The 20386-nt window shown below is 39.6% G+C and overlaps 1 protein-coding gene across 1 annotated transcript; it reads left to right on the forward strand.

Annotated features, from left to right (window-relative positions):
- The first annotated feature begins 806 nt into the window (after positions 1-806).
- Positions 807-19891, forward strand: ANAPC4 (anaphase promoting complex subunit 4). Its single transcript, XM_008490628.2, has 28 exons — positions 807-959; positions 1696-1801; positions 2864-2996; positions 3732-3806; positions 3928-3954; positions 4084-4128; positions 5770-5854; positions 6251-6361; positions 7921-8004; positions 8264-8350; positions 9072-9136; positions 9230-9272; positions 9382-9458; positions 9889-9989; positions 10068-10119; positions 10417-10472; positions 11667-11713; positions 12640-12696; positions 12845-12901; positions 13423-13516; positions 13895-13992; positions 14507-14568; positions 14652-14690; positions 14785-14886; positions 15949-16026; positions 16796-16966; positions 18487-18610; positions 18995-19891. Exons 1-28 carry the CDS (start codon positions 852-854, stop codon positions 19199-19201), a joined length of 2391 nt encoding a protein of 796 aa, XP_008488850.2. The 5' UTR covers positions 807-851; the 3' UTR covers positions 19202-19891.
- Positions 19892-20386: the final 495 nt, after the last annotated feature.

A 20386-nucleotide genomic window follows, 5' to 3' on the forward strand; every position in this document is an offset into this window, starting at 1 on the left:
TGCCCAGAGGGGAGATGCTGGGAGATGCAGTTTTGTACTAGGAGGTACTGGGGGACTTGGGGCAAGGGAGGAGTGAGGTTAGGTGAGGAGAAGGCACAGATCCTGGGGGGTCTGGGCTCTGTTAGTCCCAGTCCTCTGGCAGTAGGGGTTTTGGGGTATTTGAATCGTCTCTCCCAGTGGAGAAGAGCTTAAGAAGAAAAATAATAATACTGGTACTTCAGAAGCTCAGCGAGCGGGAAAAAGTGACCTTATTTTTAAACTACTTCCACGAGTTAAAATTTTTCTAAATGGTTAAGTTTTGCTCTTTCGGACTGGCCGTGCTGGTGGCAGAGGGTTGCCTTGTGAAACTGGGGGAATGGGGGAAGGGTGCAGCCTGTTCCTGGGTGTCAGCCTAAGACACCCCAAGTTCGTGTCGCAGCGGGACGGCCTGATCCCTTCGCCTTCTTACGCCGAGTTCAAGCAGCACGGCCGTGCCCTTCAGGGACAGGAGGCTGAGCTTTCCATTCATTGCCTGCCCAACGTCCACCTCCGATCGGGACCGGGACCCCACCGCCTCCCATCCACGAGGCCCGCGGGCAATGGACCCCGGGGCGGGCTAGGGGAGGGAGCCGGCAGACAGCCCTTGACGCCGGCTGAGGGGCAGCCGGGGCAGGAACAGTCCGACCCCAAAGCTTTCCCGACCCGTTTTCCCGACCCGCTCCTCGGGCCGGCGCTGAAGCTCCGCTCCCCTCACGGCCCATCCCGCCCCGCGGCGGGAAGCACCGCCCCCGGAAGGGGGGAGCCGTGCGGGGTCAGGGGCTGCGGGTGAAGGGAAGGGAAGCGGGGGAAGGGTCCCGAAGCTGCCCGCAGCCATGCCTCCCTTCCGGCAGGTGGGGGAGAAGCAGCTGCCCCAGGAGGTGGTCTTCATGGCCTGGTCCCCCAAAAGGGACCTCATCGCCCTGGCTAACAGGGCCGGGGAGGTGAGTGCGGGGCCGCGATGGAGGCCGCAGCTGCGGGGGGGCTGGCGGGGAAGGGATGTGGAGGGAGAGGAGCAGGGAGATTCTGCCTCTGTTCTGCATTGGCTGGGATGCCGTCGCTGTTTGCAGTGGTGTAATTCCTGTTAGATTAGCCAAGACTGTAGGAATAGCAGATTTTTAATCCAGCATCTCAATGCTTAATACCCCTTCCCTCTTTGCAAATTCGCAGGTGATGCTCTGAGTGCTTGCATCTGTGGGATGTGAAAGCACATGAAATTTCCTATTTAATGTATTTTCAGGTGTTATGGTTTTGTATGGTTATTTGGTTTGTTGGGGGTTTTTTTGTTTGATTTTTTGGGGGTTTGTTGTTTGTGGATTTTTTTGGTTTTTTGGTTTTTTTTTCTTTTTCCTGGAGCTGCTGTATACAGTCAGTCATGCATGAAGACTGCCTGTGGTGCTTTCAGGCTGACTCCGCTGGAGAAGTGAGGGCAACCCCTGTAGGTTCCAGGCTTCTAGGCTTGTGGATAGCTTGTTTCTCTGTCCTGAAAACACTATCTTGTCCTCTTAAATGGCATAAGAGTGAATCACCTACTAGAGAAGCAGGTGATACTTAAGATGCAGAAATTATAAAGAATGATTTAAAAAAAAAAAAAAAAGAAAAAAAGTGCATCTTGAATAGATTTGCAGCCTGGTGTTAAGAATGTCGTTTATTTTTGTCTTCAATGTGTTTGCTTTGTAGGTTTTACTTCATCGACTTGCAAACTTCCAGCGAGTGTGGAGTTTGCCTCCTAATGAAAATACAGGAAAAGAAGTGACTGCTCTTGCTTGGAGACCTGATGGCAAAAGTAATGTCAAGGATATGAGATTATGTGGAGCAATAAAAATCCCCCTGGAAAATGGTGGAAGTTGTGGTGATCATACCTTTTATCTGAGAGGGAAATTTTCCAGTAAATGGTGTTCAAAGAGAAGTGTGATTTAGTTTTATGTAGGCTTATTCAGAGAGATCTACACTGTTGACAGCACATAATGATTTACAGGGAGGATTTATATCCAAAATACTGCTTTTTAAGGTCTAGCAAAACCCGAGCAAAAGCAGAATATTTTAGTATGAACTACAAAACTTATTGGAAGAGAAAGGCTGTGTGATAAAGACTGACTGGAGAGCTTATTTATCTAGCATAGGCTGAACTTTAGGGGCTAAAATTACTGTAATAATGCATCAGGCAAGGAAAAAAAAAGCCTTTTACTTATCAACAGAAATAATTTTGAAATTGGTAGCTTAATAAACTTAGGCTAGAGATTAGATGGGTTTTTGACTCATTAGAGATGGGAGAATGAGCACAATTGTCTTCCATGACATGTGGGTGACAACTACAAATATTGATTTACAATGGAATCTGAGGAGTTTAAGAAACTTCTATTTAGGCAGAATGCCTGTGATTGGAAGGCAGTAAGCACAGAAACCTATGCCTGCCGTGTGCTTTTATGCATGAATAAAGTTAAGAAGAAGGTGATGCTGAAATAGCCCAGCAAGCCTCAAATTGTGTTTTGTTGTAATAAGCCCCAAACCTCCTGGTGAAAAGTCTTTATATAAGATTTTGGCTTTAGAAAAACTGAAGCTTCTGCTTTATGAGAACTACTCTTAAAAGTGTTTGAAGCATTTACAGTTTGACATGTAGGTTAAAAAAGCTGTGAAATCAGGCCTTAGACTTAAATTTATCCCCTAAAATATGATAGGACTTCAAACTTTCATTATAATAAGTAGGTATCAAATGAGAATTTGGAAGGACTGCAAATAGAAAATTCTGCCTAGTAGTTGACTTTGAAGATACATTACTTTCTGGATTGGTATAAAGTACAAAGTTTTGCACATTGGTTATTTATACATTTTACTCATTTTTCTCTAGTTTTGGCTTTTGGCCTCACTGATACAAAGCGGGTTATTCTGTGTGATGTAGAAAAACCAGAAAGTTTGCACTCCTTCTCTGTGGACTCATCTATTACATACATGCATTGGATGGAAGTAACTGAGGAAAGCAGGTGAGCCTGAAAAGTAAAGTCTGAAAAGTAAATTATGGGCTATGTAGTGTCACTGTAATAACAGTTATACTCAGGATGTTACAAGCAGTCCTATTATGTAGCTGTTGCTTTCTATTACCACTTGTCTAAAATTTTCCTTCTAGTTAGGATAGGCACATTTTATATGCTTATTTATAGTGCTGATATTTTAATCTTGTGGTTCTTAAGGATGTATAAAGCATGATCTTGAGCACCCACCTCTTAAGAACTGCTTAATAAAAGCTTGTACAGCTTTTCTGATCCACTTTACTTCCATACTGTTTAATTTACCTTTGTGTTCAAGAACTTTAGTTTGGTGCCTGATGTGCTTTGGGTGTTACATCCATCTACAGAGGCAATTCTATTGTGGCTGTACTTGTTTCAGGAAGTCAGATTGCCTCTGGTGACCCTGAGCTCTGTGGCATTGACAGGTCTCAGCAGCACAGAAGAGCTGGAGGACATCATGGTCCCTATTTCTGTGGTCTTACAAAAGCCTCTGAGATGCACTTTCTGCAGTGCAAGACAATAATTAAATAAAACACATATTAAAAAAAGGGAGGTAGTCTAAGCCTGACTTGGATTTTCCCCCATCTCCAGAAAAAAAATACCTTAAAGTAGCAAGAAAATAACTGCACTTTAAATCACTCTAGCATTCTCCTGATGGGTACAGACTTATCTCCTGATATCTTGTTCAAGACCATCTTGCTTCTGTTTCAGTGTTCTCACTTCCTTTTACAATGCTGAGGATGAATCTAATGTCCTTTTGCCTAAATTACCAGCACTACCAAAAAGGTAAGTGTTTTGTTAGTAAGCTTGACAAGACAGGATTTGTCATTTGTAGTCATTGCTTTGGCTATTTGTCTCTGATGCTTTATCTGCTCACTGTTATTGAGAATAATTATTTTGCTTTCAGTTACAGTGCCACAGCGAAAATTTTCAGGTAAGAAATTGTCATCTTTTATCTCTCTTCTGTGTTTTGTGGGTTTTTTGTTTGTTTGTTTGTTTTTTATATTTCTTGTCTGGTATTGAGACAAGCTACGTAAACCCCAATCCTGTTTTGTATTTTCAGTGAAGAAAAGTCAGATGAGATTATGAAGCTTCTGGGTGATGTCAGGTAAATTCTGTGTGTTGGGTTGTTGTGGGCATTTTTTTAATGTTTTTTTTTTTTTGGTTGGTTGGCTGGTTTGGGTTGGGTTTTTTTAAGCTATAAAATACTGTATAAATTGGTTCATGTTTACTCTTAATCTGTTTCTAAGCTTCCTTAAATGTCTCTTTCTCATTCAAAGAATATATTAAAAAAGGTCTCCATCAGTTTACATCCTTTCCTCTCAATTTAGAGGGTTTATGAGACACTTTATCACCCACTGCTGGTGGTGCTGTATCTTTTCCTTAGAAGCTTTCTTGGGGTAGAGATATGTGTTATTTAAGCTGATCTTGGAGACATTTGTGACTGTGTGTTATAGACAGGATATTTCTGTGGGCTTGCATGAGTGTGGCAGAGCTAAACTTAAAATTGGCTCTGAAATAAGATGTATTAGAGTTACTTTATAATAAATGTCCCTTAAACACAGGAGGAGCAGCTGCAGGAAGTGTCATTCAGCAGCCTGAGATTGGCTTTGTGCAGTGCTTTTGGTGCACTTTTGAGGAGAGCACTTAACTTCTGTGCCTTATTTCTCCATTCTCTTTATTTCACTGCTCCTTCCAGTCTCTCCACCGAGAATCATCCTCCTTATTTCAAAATTTGCATCTCTGTCACCAATTATTCCTTTTTAAGACCTGATATCTTTTCTTACAGTAGAATTTCCTTGCTAGAAAGAGAGTTGTGATGGCTGTCTGTGGTATAAGAGCTTTTTCTGGCTTCACTCTGGGTTTTAACAGGAACATTCTCATTTAACATAAATGTAGGTGTGCAGCAGGCAGAAGTTACAGTTGATTTTCTTGTCTTTTACAAGGGGACATGTAAATATATTCTAATTTTTTATGTTGGAGAGCATTACTGCTCACTGTGATGTATGTATGCAGATATGTGTAGTTGAAGATGTATGGGTGTATGAGAGCAACAACCTCCCTGCCCAAAGTTTAATATTTTAAATATAGACAAAAAGGGAGGGCTGAGAGAGAAGCTTTTTCCCAAGTCATTGTAGTAAACTGATGCTAGAAAGGCAGCAAAACACAGACCTGTCTGTCCCAGGCTGTATCCCTTGAGCTGGGTTTCTGTTCCTGATGCTTTTGTCCCTTGTGCCTGGTCTTTGCTGCTGCACCTATTTCAGATGCTGAATGTCTTTGAGATTTGGCTGATGAGCAGCACTGAGTGACTGCAGCAAACTTACTTTGTGTGTAGATAATGTAAACTTAAGAGAATACAAAAGTAGCTTTTTAAGAATGGTTTGCAGCCTGTACTGGTAGGTGGACTGTTGCAATAAACTTACTTTTCCCTTCTTTTAGAAGATAGAAAGTCAATAAAGAAGGACTTCTGTGCCAGTTATTTTATTTTTTCCCCTATCCTATCAGTTAATTTAGTAATTTATACTCTTTCTGTAAATGTTAGAGGCAGCTCTTCTCAATAAAATCCAAACTAATGTTTTTTTATTTTTAAATTTCTTGGATTGTAAAAAGCAGTACAGTGTTTCTTTTTGTTCAGTGATTCTTTAGAGCATCTTTAGAAAGGGATGGAATTCAAGTATTAAGAATTATGTTTGTATGCATTAGAATTTGTTGCAGTATGCTCATCAGTACTTACTCTTTATTTTTATAGGCTTAATGCTCTTGTCCTTGGTGGCAGCTCAGGATTTATTGAGATTTATGCTTATGGAATGTTCAAGATTGCTACAGTAACTGGGGTATGTTCCATTCCTTTCCTTGTTTTTTTTCCTTCATAATATGCCAAACTACAGCTGAAATGAGTGAAAAAAATGCATATGTATGCCTACACATAAGTGAAACTGAAGTTGTTGAAGTTTAAATGAGGTAATAGTTGTTTCTCATAATTGATTTGAGTGGTTAATGTTGGAAAGACATTGTAACTCCAGCAGTTTCACATCTTGTTTCAAATGAAGCAAAGTTCAACACTAATCTGCAGCAAAAAAAGGGTTCTGTTCCTGAGCAGTGGCTGAAAATTTCACTTTGTTTTCACATCGTTGGTTGCAACATTTTTTGTATGTGAATGTGTTAGAGCAGTAAATGCATCTTCAGAGGAAATGGAATATTTCACTAACTTTTAAACTGGAATCCTCCAGGTGGCAGGTTCATGTCGAGGACTGTGTTTGTCCAGTGATTTGAAATCACTATCAGTTATTACAGAGATACAAGATTCTTCAGGCAGTGAAGCAGAGATAACATATTTTCAGGCAAGTAATTTTTAAAATGTTTTTTTTAAAACTGCTTTTTAAATTAATTTCTAGTAGCTTTATTGCTTTCCTGTTATTTGCAGAAAAAACCCACAAACTCCTATTTCCAACCTTTCTGAAATTCATCCTTATTTAGCTTTTGGATTTACCATGTTAGTATGCAGTTCCATTGATGAGACTGATGGTGATGATCTGAAGCATTCTTTTAAAATATTACTTTAAATATAGCATTAATCTATTCAGTTACAGTAACAGATTTTCTTCATTCTGCACATAAAGGCATAGCAGCAGTGCTGTTCATTATCTAATCTATCCAGGAAAGTCCTCTATCCAGAAAGGTCATCCATAAAGTACTGTTAGAATCCCAAAGTGAGGGATTTTATCAGGAGTTTTGACAGACTTATAAAAATATAAATATTGTCTCTTTAAATTAAATGTATTTCCCTCTTAAAATCAACTTTAAGGAAATGCTGGGTTAAGAACTGGCTGGAGGGCTGGGCCCAGAGAGTGGTGCTGAACGGGGCTGCATCCAGTTGGCAGTTGGTCACTAGTGGTGTCCCCCAGGGATCAGTATTGGGCCCAGTTCTGTTCAGTATCTTCATTGATGATTTAGATGAGGGGATTGAGTCCATCATCAGCAAATTTGCAGATGACACTAAGCTGGGGGGGAGTGTGGATCAACTGGAAGGCAGGAGGGCTCTGCAGAGGGACCTGGACAGACTGGAGAGTTGGGCTGATTCCAACGGGATGAGGTTCAACAAGGCCAAGTGCCGGGTCCTGCACTTTGGCCACAACAACACCATGCAGCGCTACAGGCTGGGGACAGAGTGGCTGGAGAGCAGCCAGGCAGAATGGGACCTGGGAGTCTGGATCGACAGGAAGCTGAACATGAGCCAGCAGTGTGCCCAGGTGGCCAAGAAGGCCAATGGCATCCTGGCCTGTATCCGGAACAGCGTGGCCAGCAGGTCCAAGGAAGGGATTCTGCCCCTGTACTCAGCACTGGTGAGGCCACACCTCGAGTACTGTGTCCAGTTCTGGGCCCCTCAGTTCAGGAAGGATATCGAGGTCCTGGAGCAGGTCCAAAGGAGGGCAACCAGGCTGGTGAAGGGACTCGAGCACAGACCCTATGAGGAGAGGCTGAGGGAGCTGGGGCTGTTCAGCCTGGAGAAGAGGAGGCTCAGGGGAGACCTCATCGCTCTCTACAACTACCTGAAAGGAGGTTGTAGCCAGGTGGGGGTTGGTCTCTTTTGCCAAACAACTTTCAACAAGACAAGAGGGCACGGTCTTAAGTTGTGCCAGGGGAAGTTTAGGTTAGATATTAGAAAGAATTTCTTTACGGAAAGAAACTGGTGCCATGGTCTAGCAACTGCAGCGGTGCTTCAAGAGTTGGACTCGATGATCTCTGAGGTCCCTTCCAACCCAGCCAATTCTATGATTCTATGAAATGAGGAGTGACAGTTTTTCTGTGGGCCCTTCCGATCTGTCTCTTCATTTCTGTAATCTTAAATTTATTGAAAGGCAAATCATCTCTTAACTGTTGCTTATTTCATTTGTTTTAGCTGGACACCAGTCTGTTATCAAGTTACTTACCTGAGGTAACTCGGATGGCCCGGAAGTTTACTCACATTTCAACTCTGTTACAGGTACAGTTGTGTGAGGGCACCTTCTCATCTCACACTTCTTACAGGCTTCAGTATTCTCAATACAAATAAAATAAATGTGTTCTGGCAGGAAGCTTCAGTTGGTTTTAAGTAAACGTAGAGCTCTAACTTGGAATTTGATAGTAGATTTTAGTGTAATATCTAGAGTATATCTTCCCTTTGTATTTTAACACCCAGTTCTTGCATGTGTTTTTGGGGGGGGTGGGCAGGGAACACACCAGTGTTTGTGTCTCTGTTACAGTATATAAAGCTGTCTTTGACATGCATGTGTGAAGCCTGGGAGGAAATACTGATGCAGATGGACTCAAGGCTAACAAAGTTTGTTCAGGTACTGTACTGATAAACATTCTTTTGGAAAAAAAAAATGTTTGCAGTTGTTCTGTTGTTCATTCTAACATACTGCATATCCTAGTGTTGTGTAAGCAAAATGCCTCCAGATAAAAATCTCTTAAGTTCAGAGGCAACCTGGAAGCTATTGTGTGTCAAGTGCTGTCTTGCTGAAGGGATCTCAGTACAATCAAGCACAATTGTATTGTGATACTTCAGGTTTTTATTTATTCTAAGTTATTGAAAAGTGATAGTTTTCAGCCTGTACAGCTGTTGATCAGTTCCTTTATTTTTAAGGTTTTGCTCCATATAGTTCAGTCATTTGTGAACTGAATGCAGAATTCAGTATTCCTGGATGAATAGCAGCCCACCTACACTTACAGCCTTGTTAAGTGGAGCATTTATAACAGCCATACTTAAAATGCTTTTAGATTTGCTTGAAGTTTGTGTTTGTTAGCCATGGCTAGAAGTAATTTGAATCAAATAGTTGCTTTTTTCATAGATTCTTGGTGGTGACAAACTGCTTAGAATTTTTACTCTGTAATAAAATTTAAAATAACTTAGAATACTAGAAAGTTTATGGTGATTAGGAGTCTGATTCCAGCATTCAAGGATATGGTGGATGGGTTTTCCAATATATTTTAATAGAAGTGTTTGTGAGATTATTTGGTAGCCTGGATTTAACCTCTTTACCAATTTATTTCAATCATTTTGACTGACAGGAAAAGAATACAACCACTTCTGTTCAGGATGAGTTTATGCAGCTGTTGTTATGGGGCAAAGCAAGGTAGTTACTGTTGGTTTATCTGAGTATGCATTTATATTTGGTATTGAAATACAAAATGAACTAGTATTTGGTTTTCTCCCCCACCCCCTTTAGTCTGGAACTTCAAGCATTACTAATGAACCAACTGACAGTAAAGGTAGGTTAATATTTTTAACATATTAAGATATTACATTTCAATATATTTTAACTACTATTCTGTTAAGTTAGCAGAACATTTTTATATTTCTGTATTTCTTTTTTAACAGGGTTTAAAAAAACTTGGTCAGTCCATAGAGTCTTCCTATTCCAGTATACAAAAGTTGGTTATAAGTCATTTGCAGAGGTAAGTCAGAGAATGTTAAGTGAATTACAGATAAAATGGAGTATAGTGTGCTAAAAGGCAGGATGCTGTGTTGGTGGTTCTTTGGATGAGGGTGTGCTGGTGCAGAGCTTGATCATGGCAAATTGTACTGTTTTACTTTTGGGTGCTGGAGAACTACTGAAGTATTTTGAATACTCTCCAGGATTGTACATTACTGCCTGGTGTGTTTATAGGATATATGCAAAAGTCTCACACCAACTTTGTGTGGTGGTTAAAATCACTAGGGCAGTATTTGCTCTTCTGTGAAGTGATACTTTAGCTCTTAAATGCCAAGGCCACCTTATAAAGCACTCTAGTTTGCACATAAAATGATAAAAATATAGCCTGAAGTGAAGCAGTGAATTTCCAAAGAGTGACTTAAAGATTGTACCTCTTTCCTCTGCCTTCCTAGTGGCTCTGAGGCACTGCTATACCACTTGAGTGAATTGAAAGGAATGGCTTTATGGAAACAGAAGTATGAATCCCTGGGATTAGATGCATCTGGAATTGAAGGTACAGTTGTGTATGTGCTGTGTGCCTACTCTGATTGCACTTTTGAAAGCCTAATAGTAATGTTAGCTCTCTCTGCAGATGCTATTACTGCTGTTGGTTCTTTCATCCTGAAAGCAAACGAGCTGCTTCAGTAAGTATGGAGAGTTTAAAAAATATCCCTACTGAGCCTTGTATCAAAAGGGAAGCATGTGGCTGGGAATTAAGAAGGTTGGGAGAGCAAAGCTCCTCTTCTGGTGATCAACTTTTATCTTGTCTCAGTGCATCTCACAAACTCATACACCAGGAACAGCCTCACGTGGAAGGTTGTATTGGGCATTTAAAGAGAAATTGATAGTGCTTGCAGTCCTTTCTGTAGTGAGGCTGAGACGAGCCTGGAGCAGCTTGTGACTTTTAGATCTGATGATTTCTTCTCTTGTTTCTTGCTCAGAGTTATCGACAGTAGCATGAAAAACTTCAAAGCGTTTTTTCGGTGGCTCTACGTTGGTAAGCTCAGTGGCATTAAGCATCCAGTACCTGTTTTGTGTTGTCAGCACTGAAGTGCCTGCAAGGAATTAAGCCAGTCTTGGTTATTACAATCTATTTCTTTCTATAATGGAAAATTTCTGGGCATCTAAACTGTTACAGTTGATGAAACAAGAATAGTTATAATATTAATAAACCCACATATCATAAATTTGATAGTTTTCAGTTAAATTTAGTATGTATGCAGTGGGTGCTCTATGTACTTATGCTGTAGTGATACTCCAAGCTGTTTTCTGCTTCATGAGCAATTTGCCAGTCTTGACTTGGAGAATAAAGGATTTGTTCAGTTTATACCAAATATGAAGTATAGTCTGACTCACCTTCACTCTGTCACTTGCTTTTTTCTCCTGTGGAGATGGAGTTGGCTGTAAGGTTATGCACAGATGTAAACAGTCTGTGAATGTCCTGGTGCACTTAACAGCCACCTCCAATTGTAGCTGTGTAGTTGCAGATAAAATTTTAGAGGGATGTGCAGAGTGCTGTATTTTAGCCTGCTTGTTTTTATGAAGTGGTTATTAATAAGTCTGTAAGTTTTAATTAATTGGTTTTAAACCACTTTACAATAAACTAAGCAGTCTTACCAGAAACTGTAAAAGCACTAGAAGTGCAGTGTTAGTGTTTAGTAGCAGGAATATAATAATTTTTATTTTAAAAATTTCAGAAAGCTGAATTCTGTCATAACATTAGAACTTGCATTATTTAAATGTTCACTGTGTTTGCTTGTGTTTAAACAGAGAACTGTTTGTTTAAGCCTCACTGAATTAAAATTACTTCAGTACAACTCTCTTAAAACATATTATTCTGGGCATGACAGTACTCATGTATTTTTTTTTATATGTCCATTTTACTACTCTTAGTATGTGTATGGATAAGTTCTTCTGGCCCCTTTTAATAATAATCTTTTCTCAGTCTTGTACAGGATAAATGCAGCTGGAAAAGATTAACAATACAAATCTTGGAATTTTTTTTTAAACTAGTGAGCAAAGTGAGATTTAATTTCAGTCTCAATTCATAATCTTCATTCCAGACTCTCTTGCTTCTGACGTATTAATCTTTCCCATTTTATCAGCAGTCTTATTACATAGCCATGGAAAATTAAGAATATTAGGAAAACATATCAATATCAATGCAGTAAGAGTCTATTTTTTCCCTCAGCTATGTTGAGAATGTCAGAAGATCATGTACTTCCAGAGCTGAACAAGGTAGCAGTAACATTTTCTACTACATGTTGGTATTCTCTGTATTCTGCTTGACTTGAGCACAAGACTAAAAGCTGATTTTTGTTCCGAAACTTAAAAGAGAGCATCTGTGTCATTTCTTTGAGCAAGTTGGTGTCTGCAGATCCACATTAATATGCTGTCTTGCATGAGTGGCTTTTTGTTTTCTTTGTTGATACTTCTCTGTTTAGTGAATGTGAGACCTCTGTGTATAGCAGCTCTTTGTGGTCTGAATGAGTGAGTTAATGGGAGCAGGATTTTAACATCTTCACCAATGCCTTGGTGAAGGAGATGGAATACACCTGCAGCAGATTTGCAGACACCATCACCCTGAGTGAACCAGATAATGCACTGAAGGGCAGAGGTGCCTTCCAGAGGTAAATAGGCTGGAGGAATAGACAGATGGGAACCTCCTGAAGTTCCACAAGGACACATGGGGAAAAGGTGCTCTCCTGGGGAAGAGTAAACCCCCTGCAATTGCATAGCAGGGCCCCAGCTGGCTGGGGAGTCACTCTGCTGAGAGGGGTCTGGGGATGTTGGTGATTGCAAGCTGGGTAGGAGCCAGCAGTGCACCCTGGCAGCAAAGGCAGCCTAGAGAATGCAGGGTTATGCTCAGGAGCATGTCCAGGATGTTAAATAGTTACCCCTCACCCATACTTGGCACTCATCAGATCACTTCTAGGGAGTTTGAGCCCTTCCTGTGCAAGACAGGTGTGAATAAACTGGAGTGAGTTCAGCAGAGGGCTTCTGAGCAAGTGGCGGGCTGGAGCACTTGCCTGGGAGGAAGGGCTGAAGGAGCTGCACTTGTTCAGCCTACAGAAGATGTGTTCTGTGCTCACTGAAATGTATTTCTTATCCTCTGCTTTATTTTATTTTATTCATTTTTATCTTTTTTCTTTTTTTTTTTTTAGATGACTCAAAAAGATATCACATTTGTTGCTGATTTTCTTACTGAACACTTCAATGAGGTATGTTCTATTGACTTGCTATTTTTCTGACAATTTTTTTCTGCCAAGAGCTGAATCTGAAAAACCTTGCAATAAAATAAATTATTTTGTACACTACTTCTCATTAACTTTGGTTTAAGTAATGGTTTTTTTTGTATTATTTTTTCAGGCACCAGAACTTTATAATCGTAAAGGAAAATACTTCAATGTGGAGAGAGTTGGCCAGGTAAAGAACAGGGAATAAATAAAAAAATAATCAATTACAAAATCCTGAGATGGAAAAGCTTTTAAAGCCATGCCTACTTTTCTTCTCTGTCCCCTTTGATCTGTGTTGTGCATTACAGTAATGGTAAAGGAGGGTATTTTAATTATTTTCCACTATTCCAGGAGAAAATGTTTAAAACATACTTATACATGCTGTATTCTTAGGAAAAGGCTCAAATTCTTTTATAGCTAGTAATGGTAATGTAGAATTGAAATGTGCTTGTTGTTTTATCCCATCGATCAGTGGATTTCAAAATGTTTCTGCTCAAACCTGGTTTAAGAATCAGTTTCTTATGGAAAAATCACTGTATGATGTTAGGCAATAGTTGATTTTTCTTATTCTTTCAAGAAGAGGTAGTTTTAAGAGTAGGGTATGCTAATTTAAGACATGTTTAACAGATTTGGGAAGGGCAATCCTGGAGGTGAATTTTAATGTCCCCTATACTTAAAATGCAATCTTATATGTGTCCCTTTATTTTCTAGTACTTGAAAGATGAAGATGATGACCTTGTATCCCCGCCTAATACAGAGGGAAACCAGTGGTTTAACTTTCTCAAAAATAGTACTCACCTTAAAGGTAACTCCTGCTTTAGTAAAAAATAAAAGTTAATCAAAGTCCTTGTCCTTGAGAAAACTTGAGAAAACTTTTTTCCTTGTATCTAGCTGGAATTTCACTTGATGGAGGTTATGACTGTTGCATCTCCTCTCCCTGTGTGCAGCTTTGAAAATGATGTGTTCTGTAGCTCCTCTTTTAGGCAGCTGAAGACCAAGGGGTTCCTGCCTGTTAGCCCTTGGTTGTCTAGGCTGAACAGACCCAACCTCCTCATCCTCTCCTTTAGCCTCATCACTTTCTTACTGACTGTTCACTGAGCTCAATCCAATTTGTCATGTTAATAACAGTGTAATATGTTTTTCTAGAGATACAAGCAGCTTTAAAAGACTTATCTGTTCACAGAAAGTCCACTTTTGTTTCCCTACTATCCTGAGAAATCACTGCATTTTGTCAAAAGGCAAATGGAAGGGGTCATTGATCAGTGTTTACAGAAGCCAGCGGTAAGTTCAGTTTATTTAGATGCTAACTTTCTGCTAGGGGTAGCAATCAAGTGAAGATAGTAGTCTTGCTTAGTAAGGCCTGAAGTTTTAATATTTACCTTTGAGTGCCTGCAGCTTGTAGCACATAGCCCAGATTTACCATTGGCAGGAGGAGTTAAGCATCTAGGGAGAGTGTGATTTTTTATTTTTTATTTTTTTTTATTTTTTTTTCAGTGTCTAACATTTCCACATTTTAGGCATCTGTTTTTACTATTAATTAGCTTGATATTTTTGCTGTGTGCTAGGTAACTGTGTTCATTGTCAGTACACAAGTTTATATATTACGAAAAAACATGAAACGAGTGTACCCAGTGACAGTAGTGTTTGCAGGGAAAGTTTATTCCAGCATAAATATTGGTGGGTTATTCTTTCAGTTGTACTTGTTTTGTGTGGTTGGGGTTTTTTGTCTTGAAAAAAATTCATTAGTATGGATAAAGAGTTGTATTTTTTTGTCTGTTTTCATTATATTTTTTAGGATGTAATTGGAAAGTCAGTGCATGAAGCAGTCTGCATGTCTCTTTACAAAACTTCTCAAAGGTATTTCTTTACATTATTTCTAAGCCTCAGTTGCATGAAATTAGAGTAGCATTTTATAAACTGGTTTGTTTTTTCCTTTTCAGTGAAGATTCCACACCTCAATTATCTAAACTACCATTTTTGTAAGTATGCTGCTTTTCTTGTTCTGTGTCATTATGGCATTTATCAGTTGTTGAAATTTGACCTAAATTTTCATTTCTTCCCCCCACATTACAGATGGAATGACAAAACATCCAATATACATTATGTTCTCTTCACCATATTAGAAAATTCTGTTTCTAAAATATACATTTTGAGGAGACATACTGATACTTCCAGGTAAGACAAAAAAGGGAAGAAGATGGTTTGTGACCATTAGCATGTGTGTACAGACAAAAATAGAATTTTAATATTTTTGAAAAAAAAAGAAGTAATGAGCAGCATGAAAGCTAGAGAAAATGAGGAGGACATTAGGAAATGCTGTAGTAAACTGCTCCAGGAATTTTGTGTCATATAAGACTCAGAAAATCTAATCACAAGACCCAAGATATTTTTAGGCTTAGGAAAAAAAATCAGCCTTGTTTAATTCTGCTTCTCAAAGAATTACTTGTGTGTGAAAACCTGTAAAAAAAGACAAAAAACCTGTAAAAAAGTGTTGCTTTGTCTCACTGTAAATTTTATTCCTTGATTAACCCCTTCTAGCCTGTAATTAAAGGAAAAATGGGAGGTGGACCCAAAGGTGCATCAAATGGAATACATCTCTTCGGGGTGTAGTCTGTGTACCTTCAGGAGTTTCTGTGTCTGAAATGCAGTTTATCACTGCCTGGTTATGGTGTTACAACTGCCTGAGATGCATTCTGTCAGTGAAATTACTGAAACTTTGGGTTTAGAAAATAACACAAACTCCTGCTCTCTGTAAAATACTGATTTTTGTAATCTGTGTTTCATTTTAGGAGGTAACAGTGGTAGGGTGGGAATTTTTAATGCAGTTTTCCTGCTGAAGAAGACACATGATGAAGCTGTCTTTTGTGTTTCAAATTGGGAACTGCTGATGTCAAAGTTATCCTATTTCCTCCCTTTTTGATATCTAAACTAGTTTTTTGTAGATTTGAGTAACAATTCCATGGATCTGAGACTAGGGCAGCTGAGCCAAGAGTTCTGCAAAGAAGAACAGTTTTCCACAAGCCAGACTCTCTTTTCCATGTGGCTCCATTAGTCATGTTTTGCTGAGGGGTAGAAGAAATCAAAAAGTTCCCATCCACCACTTACATCATCTGGGGATGTAGCTGTGTGTTGTGCTAAACTTGCATCATCTCTTACCACAGTTGTCATGAGGTGTTTTGGATTCTCTGTGAATGGAAAAGAAATTAGTCACTGAGGTAATGGACACTGTTCTTCTAGGTCTGTCAGTAATGGAATTCTTGCAGTAGAGTTTGGAAACTTCTTGAACAACAGTATAAATGAGAGCTCAGATTCCAGGTCAGTGTATTTGACTTTTTTTTCCATAACTGCAGATTGCTAAATTGAGGACCATGTTTTCTAGTGTTTACTTACAGTAAGTTAACTTCTCAGGCATTACAGTTTGGCTTTTATCCTACAAGTTACTACTTCAGATGCTGGGCCAGCTTGTAGTCCCTGAGTGAGTCAGGCTGAGAGACAGTGGCACAAGTGCATTAAGATACAGGATTATGGGAGTCTTAAATTGCACTTCATCTCAAAGTTAAGTAAATTTTAGTTTTCTAATTGACTGAAGCTTTAGCATACATGCAAGAAACAAAGCTATCTGGAAACAGCTCTTCCTTACATCTGTGATGTTCTTTAAATAAGAGAGTGAGACATGATATGCCTGAATGAGGGCATCTTAGAAGGCATGGCAGACTAAGCACACCCTTTTCATGTAAAAAGACCAAATGTGATTACCCTCAGTACCTTCAGTTTTGCTTCTGACTTTTCTTGGATGTTTGTGTTTAGTGTTTTTTTCATTTCATATTAAATGGAGATAAACCAAAATTGTTAGTAAGCTTTTTTTTCCTTCAGAATTGCTTTTTCCTGTATCATAAAGAAGTCTGCTCTTTATGGTCTGGTTCTTTCTCGGGCTTAGCTACATGACTGATGTTTTTTATCATTTACAGTAAAGCTCACTGTTACGTACTGAATACTTTTTAACATGAATATCCTGCAACTTCAAAGTATTTCAGTTTTGTACCCACTTTTGTTCCTTGATGCTTTCTAAATTTTTTCCCTGCAGATGCTACAGTTGCTTAGATGCACATTTCTATGATGATGAAACTGTAACTGTGGTTCTGAAGGAAAGTGTGGAACAAGAGGGGAAGGAGAGAGTCTTGGCTCAGCTGCCTCTGTCTTCAGTATACACAGATGAGGACCCAAATAGGGAATTCATTTGGGATTCTACTAAAAGGTACTTTGAGCAAGTCTTAAAATGCAGAACTTAAAAACAGATCAGGCAGTTATTATGTACAGTTACTTGTGCTTTGTGTGTATGTGTAAATATTTTTAAAGTCTTCTTGTGCTAGGGAGAGTGGGGAGATGGAAGTTTCCTAAACTGTTTTGTACTGGAAGGCTGGTATAAGGTCTTGCCAGAGCCTTCTCTTCTCCAGGCTGAATTATGCCAACTCTCTCAGCTTGTCCTCGTAGCAGAGATGCTCCAGCCCTCTGATGATCTTTGTGCCTCTCCTCTGGCATCACTCCCACCGGTTCTATGTCCTTCCTGTGTTGGGGGTGCCAGAACTGGACACAAGACTCCAGCTGGGGTCTCACTAGAGTTGAGTATAGTGGGAGAATGACCTCCTTTGACCTGCTGGCCACGCTTCTTTTGATGCAGCCAAGGGTATGGTTGGCTTTCTGGGCTGCAAGTGCACACTGCTGCATTATATCTAGCTTTTCATCCACCAGTATCCCTGAGTTCTCCCAGGGGCTGCTCTCAATCCATTCTGCACCCAGCCTGTAGTTATGCTTGGGATTGCCCTGATCCAGGTGCAGGAGCTTGCACTTGGCCTTGTTGAACTTCATGAGGTTGGCATGGGCCCACCTCTCAAGCCCATCAAAGTCCCTCTTGGTGGCCTCCAGCATATCAGCCACACCACTCAGCTTGGTGTTGGCAGCAAACTTGCTGAGGGAGCACTCAATCCATACCCATATTGCTGACAAAAACGTTAAAACAGTGCTGGTCCCAATCCTGACCCCTGAGGAACACCACTTGTCACTGGTTGGATGTCAAGCCATTGACTGCAGCTCTCTGAGTAAGACCATGCAGTCAATTCCTCCTACATTGAGTGGTTGCTGTCTCCAGTTTAGGCATCTCCAGGTCCATGTCTCTCCAGTTTAGAAATAATGGTGTCATATGGGACAGTGCCCAATGCTTTGCATAAGTTTGGGTAAATGGAGAATGAATGGGTACTAAAGAATGAACAGAAAATAGTAAATAGAAGTTCAGACTAATCCTGCCCCATGTACTTGGCAGAGAGTTTCTTCTTACAGTCCCTATGAGTGGGGATGAACTGGAGTGATGATATGTATTTGAAAGGCCATGGAGGCCACAATGTTAGGAGAGGCATGGCCTCCAGGACTTTGTTCAGAAACTTCATGCAGAAGAGAGGTTTGAAAGGAGGAGTAGCAGTATCATCCCATCCTCTTATTTTAGCTGTTACTTCGGGGAAGATCAGGCCCTATAACTCCCTCCTCACCTGCTTTAATCTTTTACCTGAGTTCAAACATGCTGTGTCTCCACAGCAGGATCCCCCTACTCCAGAATATCCATAGCAGAATTGTGATGGTTTCAAATTCTTATCTGCTGTTGCATACAATATAAAATTTAGATACAAGAAGCTGGACTGACTGAATTGTTTACTTAATTATTTTTTAGTACTGGAATTGTTTCTTATGTGCTTGTATTGCGCTTTTCTTCTTGGCTGTGTGCAGGCTGGATGAGCAAAGCAGTGAGATACCCACACGTGCTGTCTTGTTGGAGAATCAGTGGAGAGTGCTGGAGAATATGAAAGCTCAGTATGTTGCTGTAAATGGTATTAGAAAAGTTTCCTGTGTGGTAAGTACAGTATCTGTGAACAAGCCTGTAAACTATTAAAGAAAACATGCTATGAATGGAGAGAGTGATCACTTGTTTATAAAAATTCAGTGAGATTTATCAAAACTTATTTTTTAAAAATAATTTCTTCTTTTAATCTTTTATAAGTGTGTCAGGATAGTCACACCTGTCTGATAACATAGCACAGACTTTAAAAGAATTAATAGTTCTGCTTGTTTTATTTTTCTAGCCCACAGAACAGTAAAAAAAAAAGTTGCTAGTTTCCCTGATACTTCCATTTTGGAGATAAAGGCTATTTTCAGAACTATTGGCTGGCATTTAAAAAAGGGTATTGGTGCTTTTATTTACTTATTTATTGACAGCAACTGCTTACTGTCTCTGTAGCTAAGTGCAAATCTCCGCCATGTGAGGGTATTTGAGATGGATGTAGAGGATGATGGGGAAGAAGAGGAAGAAGAAACGACTCAGACTGCAGCTGGGGAACCTGATGAGCTAAATCAGTCTGGAGATAACCAGGACAATGTTTGTGGTGCTTCTGCTGAAGAGCTACCTGATGAAACTGAAGAACAAGAACCAAGTCTGGATCCTTGACGTAGGCTTTTATACTGGTAAAGAAACAAGACTGTAGCCTAACCTTAGGCTGCTGAGATTATGGGACCTGTACCTGCTCAAGCACCTGTACAGTGTTGTGTGTCAGAATTCTGGGTTGCTTCCCAGCTAAGACTGTGTTCTACAGTATGTTTATTTGACTTTTTTTATCTCACACATGATTTGATATGAACCCAGTTCCCTTGACAACTTTTTCATTTGAAATTTTTTATAGGTTTGGAGGAAAGGAAATACCAAGTGATGTTTTTGTAGTTAACCAGTTCCATCCTGAATACTGTTATTAAGATAAAATGAACTTGCTTGTGGAAAAAATAAAACTCAGGACTGAATTCTTTTTCTTCTCAGATGTCATCTTCTAGTAATGGGTGCAGTAGTTTCCTGTAGAGCCAAAATTTAAGAGTGTGTTTGGACAAGAAGCTTGGGAATTAGCGTAAGAAAATAAAATTTAGCAACTGTTTACTTAATATACTTAAGGTATATTAAGTGAACTTTAACTTCAATACCTGTTTCTAAATACTCTTAACATCTGTACTCAGTAATGCAGTATTTCAGCCTGTACAGTTCTTTAGTCATCAGTGAAGCATTTCTTTGTGAGTGTATTTTCTCAAATGTTTGCATGTCACAGCCTGCCTGGGCTCTGTGACATTGCTCCTGAAAGTCTGTCTTCTCTCCATCTGGTATTTTTGTAATGAAAAGTTACAACAGAGATTATTTTTATTATTATTTTTATTATTAGTGTGTGGCGTTGTATGTCACGCCTTCAGCATAATCATATTCCTTACTGGTTTATATATTGCTCTTGGAATGACATAGTGCTAAGTAGTAGAAGCTAGAAACAGTGTTGAGAAATCTAAAATACTTTCTTCTTCTCTAGTAGCTGTCAGAGACTTAACTGGCTTAAAACATCTCTTTGAATGAACAGTGATGCTAAATGCACCATCTTCCTTCAGAACAGTATTTGTGAAGAGGACCAAGTTCGTATGCATAATGCTCCATTCTGTACTTCAAAAATAAATAAGCCTTCTGGAATTGCTATTTGGTATTGCACAAATCAAACACTAGAGTTATGCTCTGTCATTTTTGAAATATGCTATTTTAAAGTAACTTTTTTTAAGCTGACTTTTGAAGTTTTTGGACTGTTGGGGGAGACCATTGCAAACAAAGTTG

This window comes from Calypte anna, chromosome 4A, assembly GCF_003957555.1.
Source record: "Calypte anna isolate BGI_N300 chromosome 4A, bCalAnn1_v1.p, whole genome shotgun sequence".
NCBI classification, from domain to species: domain Eukaryota; kingdom Metazoa; phylum Chordata; class Aves; order Apodiformes; family Trochilidae; genus Calypte; species Calypte anna.

What these genes read in the sequence shown, in the direction of transcription:
- ANAPC4 (XM_008490628.2), top strand. Translation starts at nt 852, where the DNA reads ATGCCTCCCTTCCGGCAGGTGGGGGAGAAGCAGCTGCCCCAGGAGGTG. An exon ending in TTACTGAACACTTCAATGAG is followed by an intron (nt 12,697 to 12,844) that starts GTATGTTCTATT and finishes TTATTTTTTCAG; the next exon opens with GCACCAGAACTTTATAATCG. An exon ending in TTAGAAAAGTTTCCTGTGTG is followed by an intron (nt 18,611 to 18,994) that starts GTAAGTACAGTA and finishes CTGTCTCTGTAG; the next exon opens with CTAAGTGCAAATCTCCGCCA.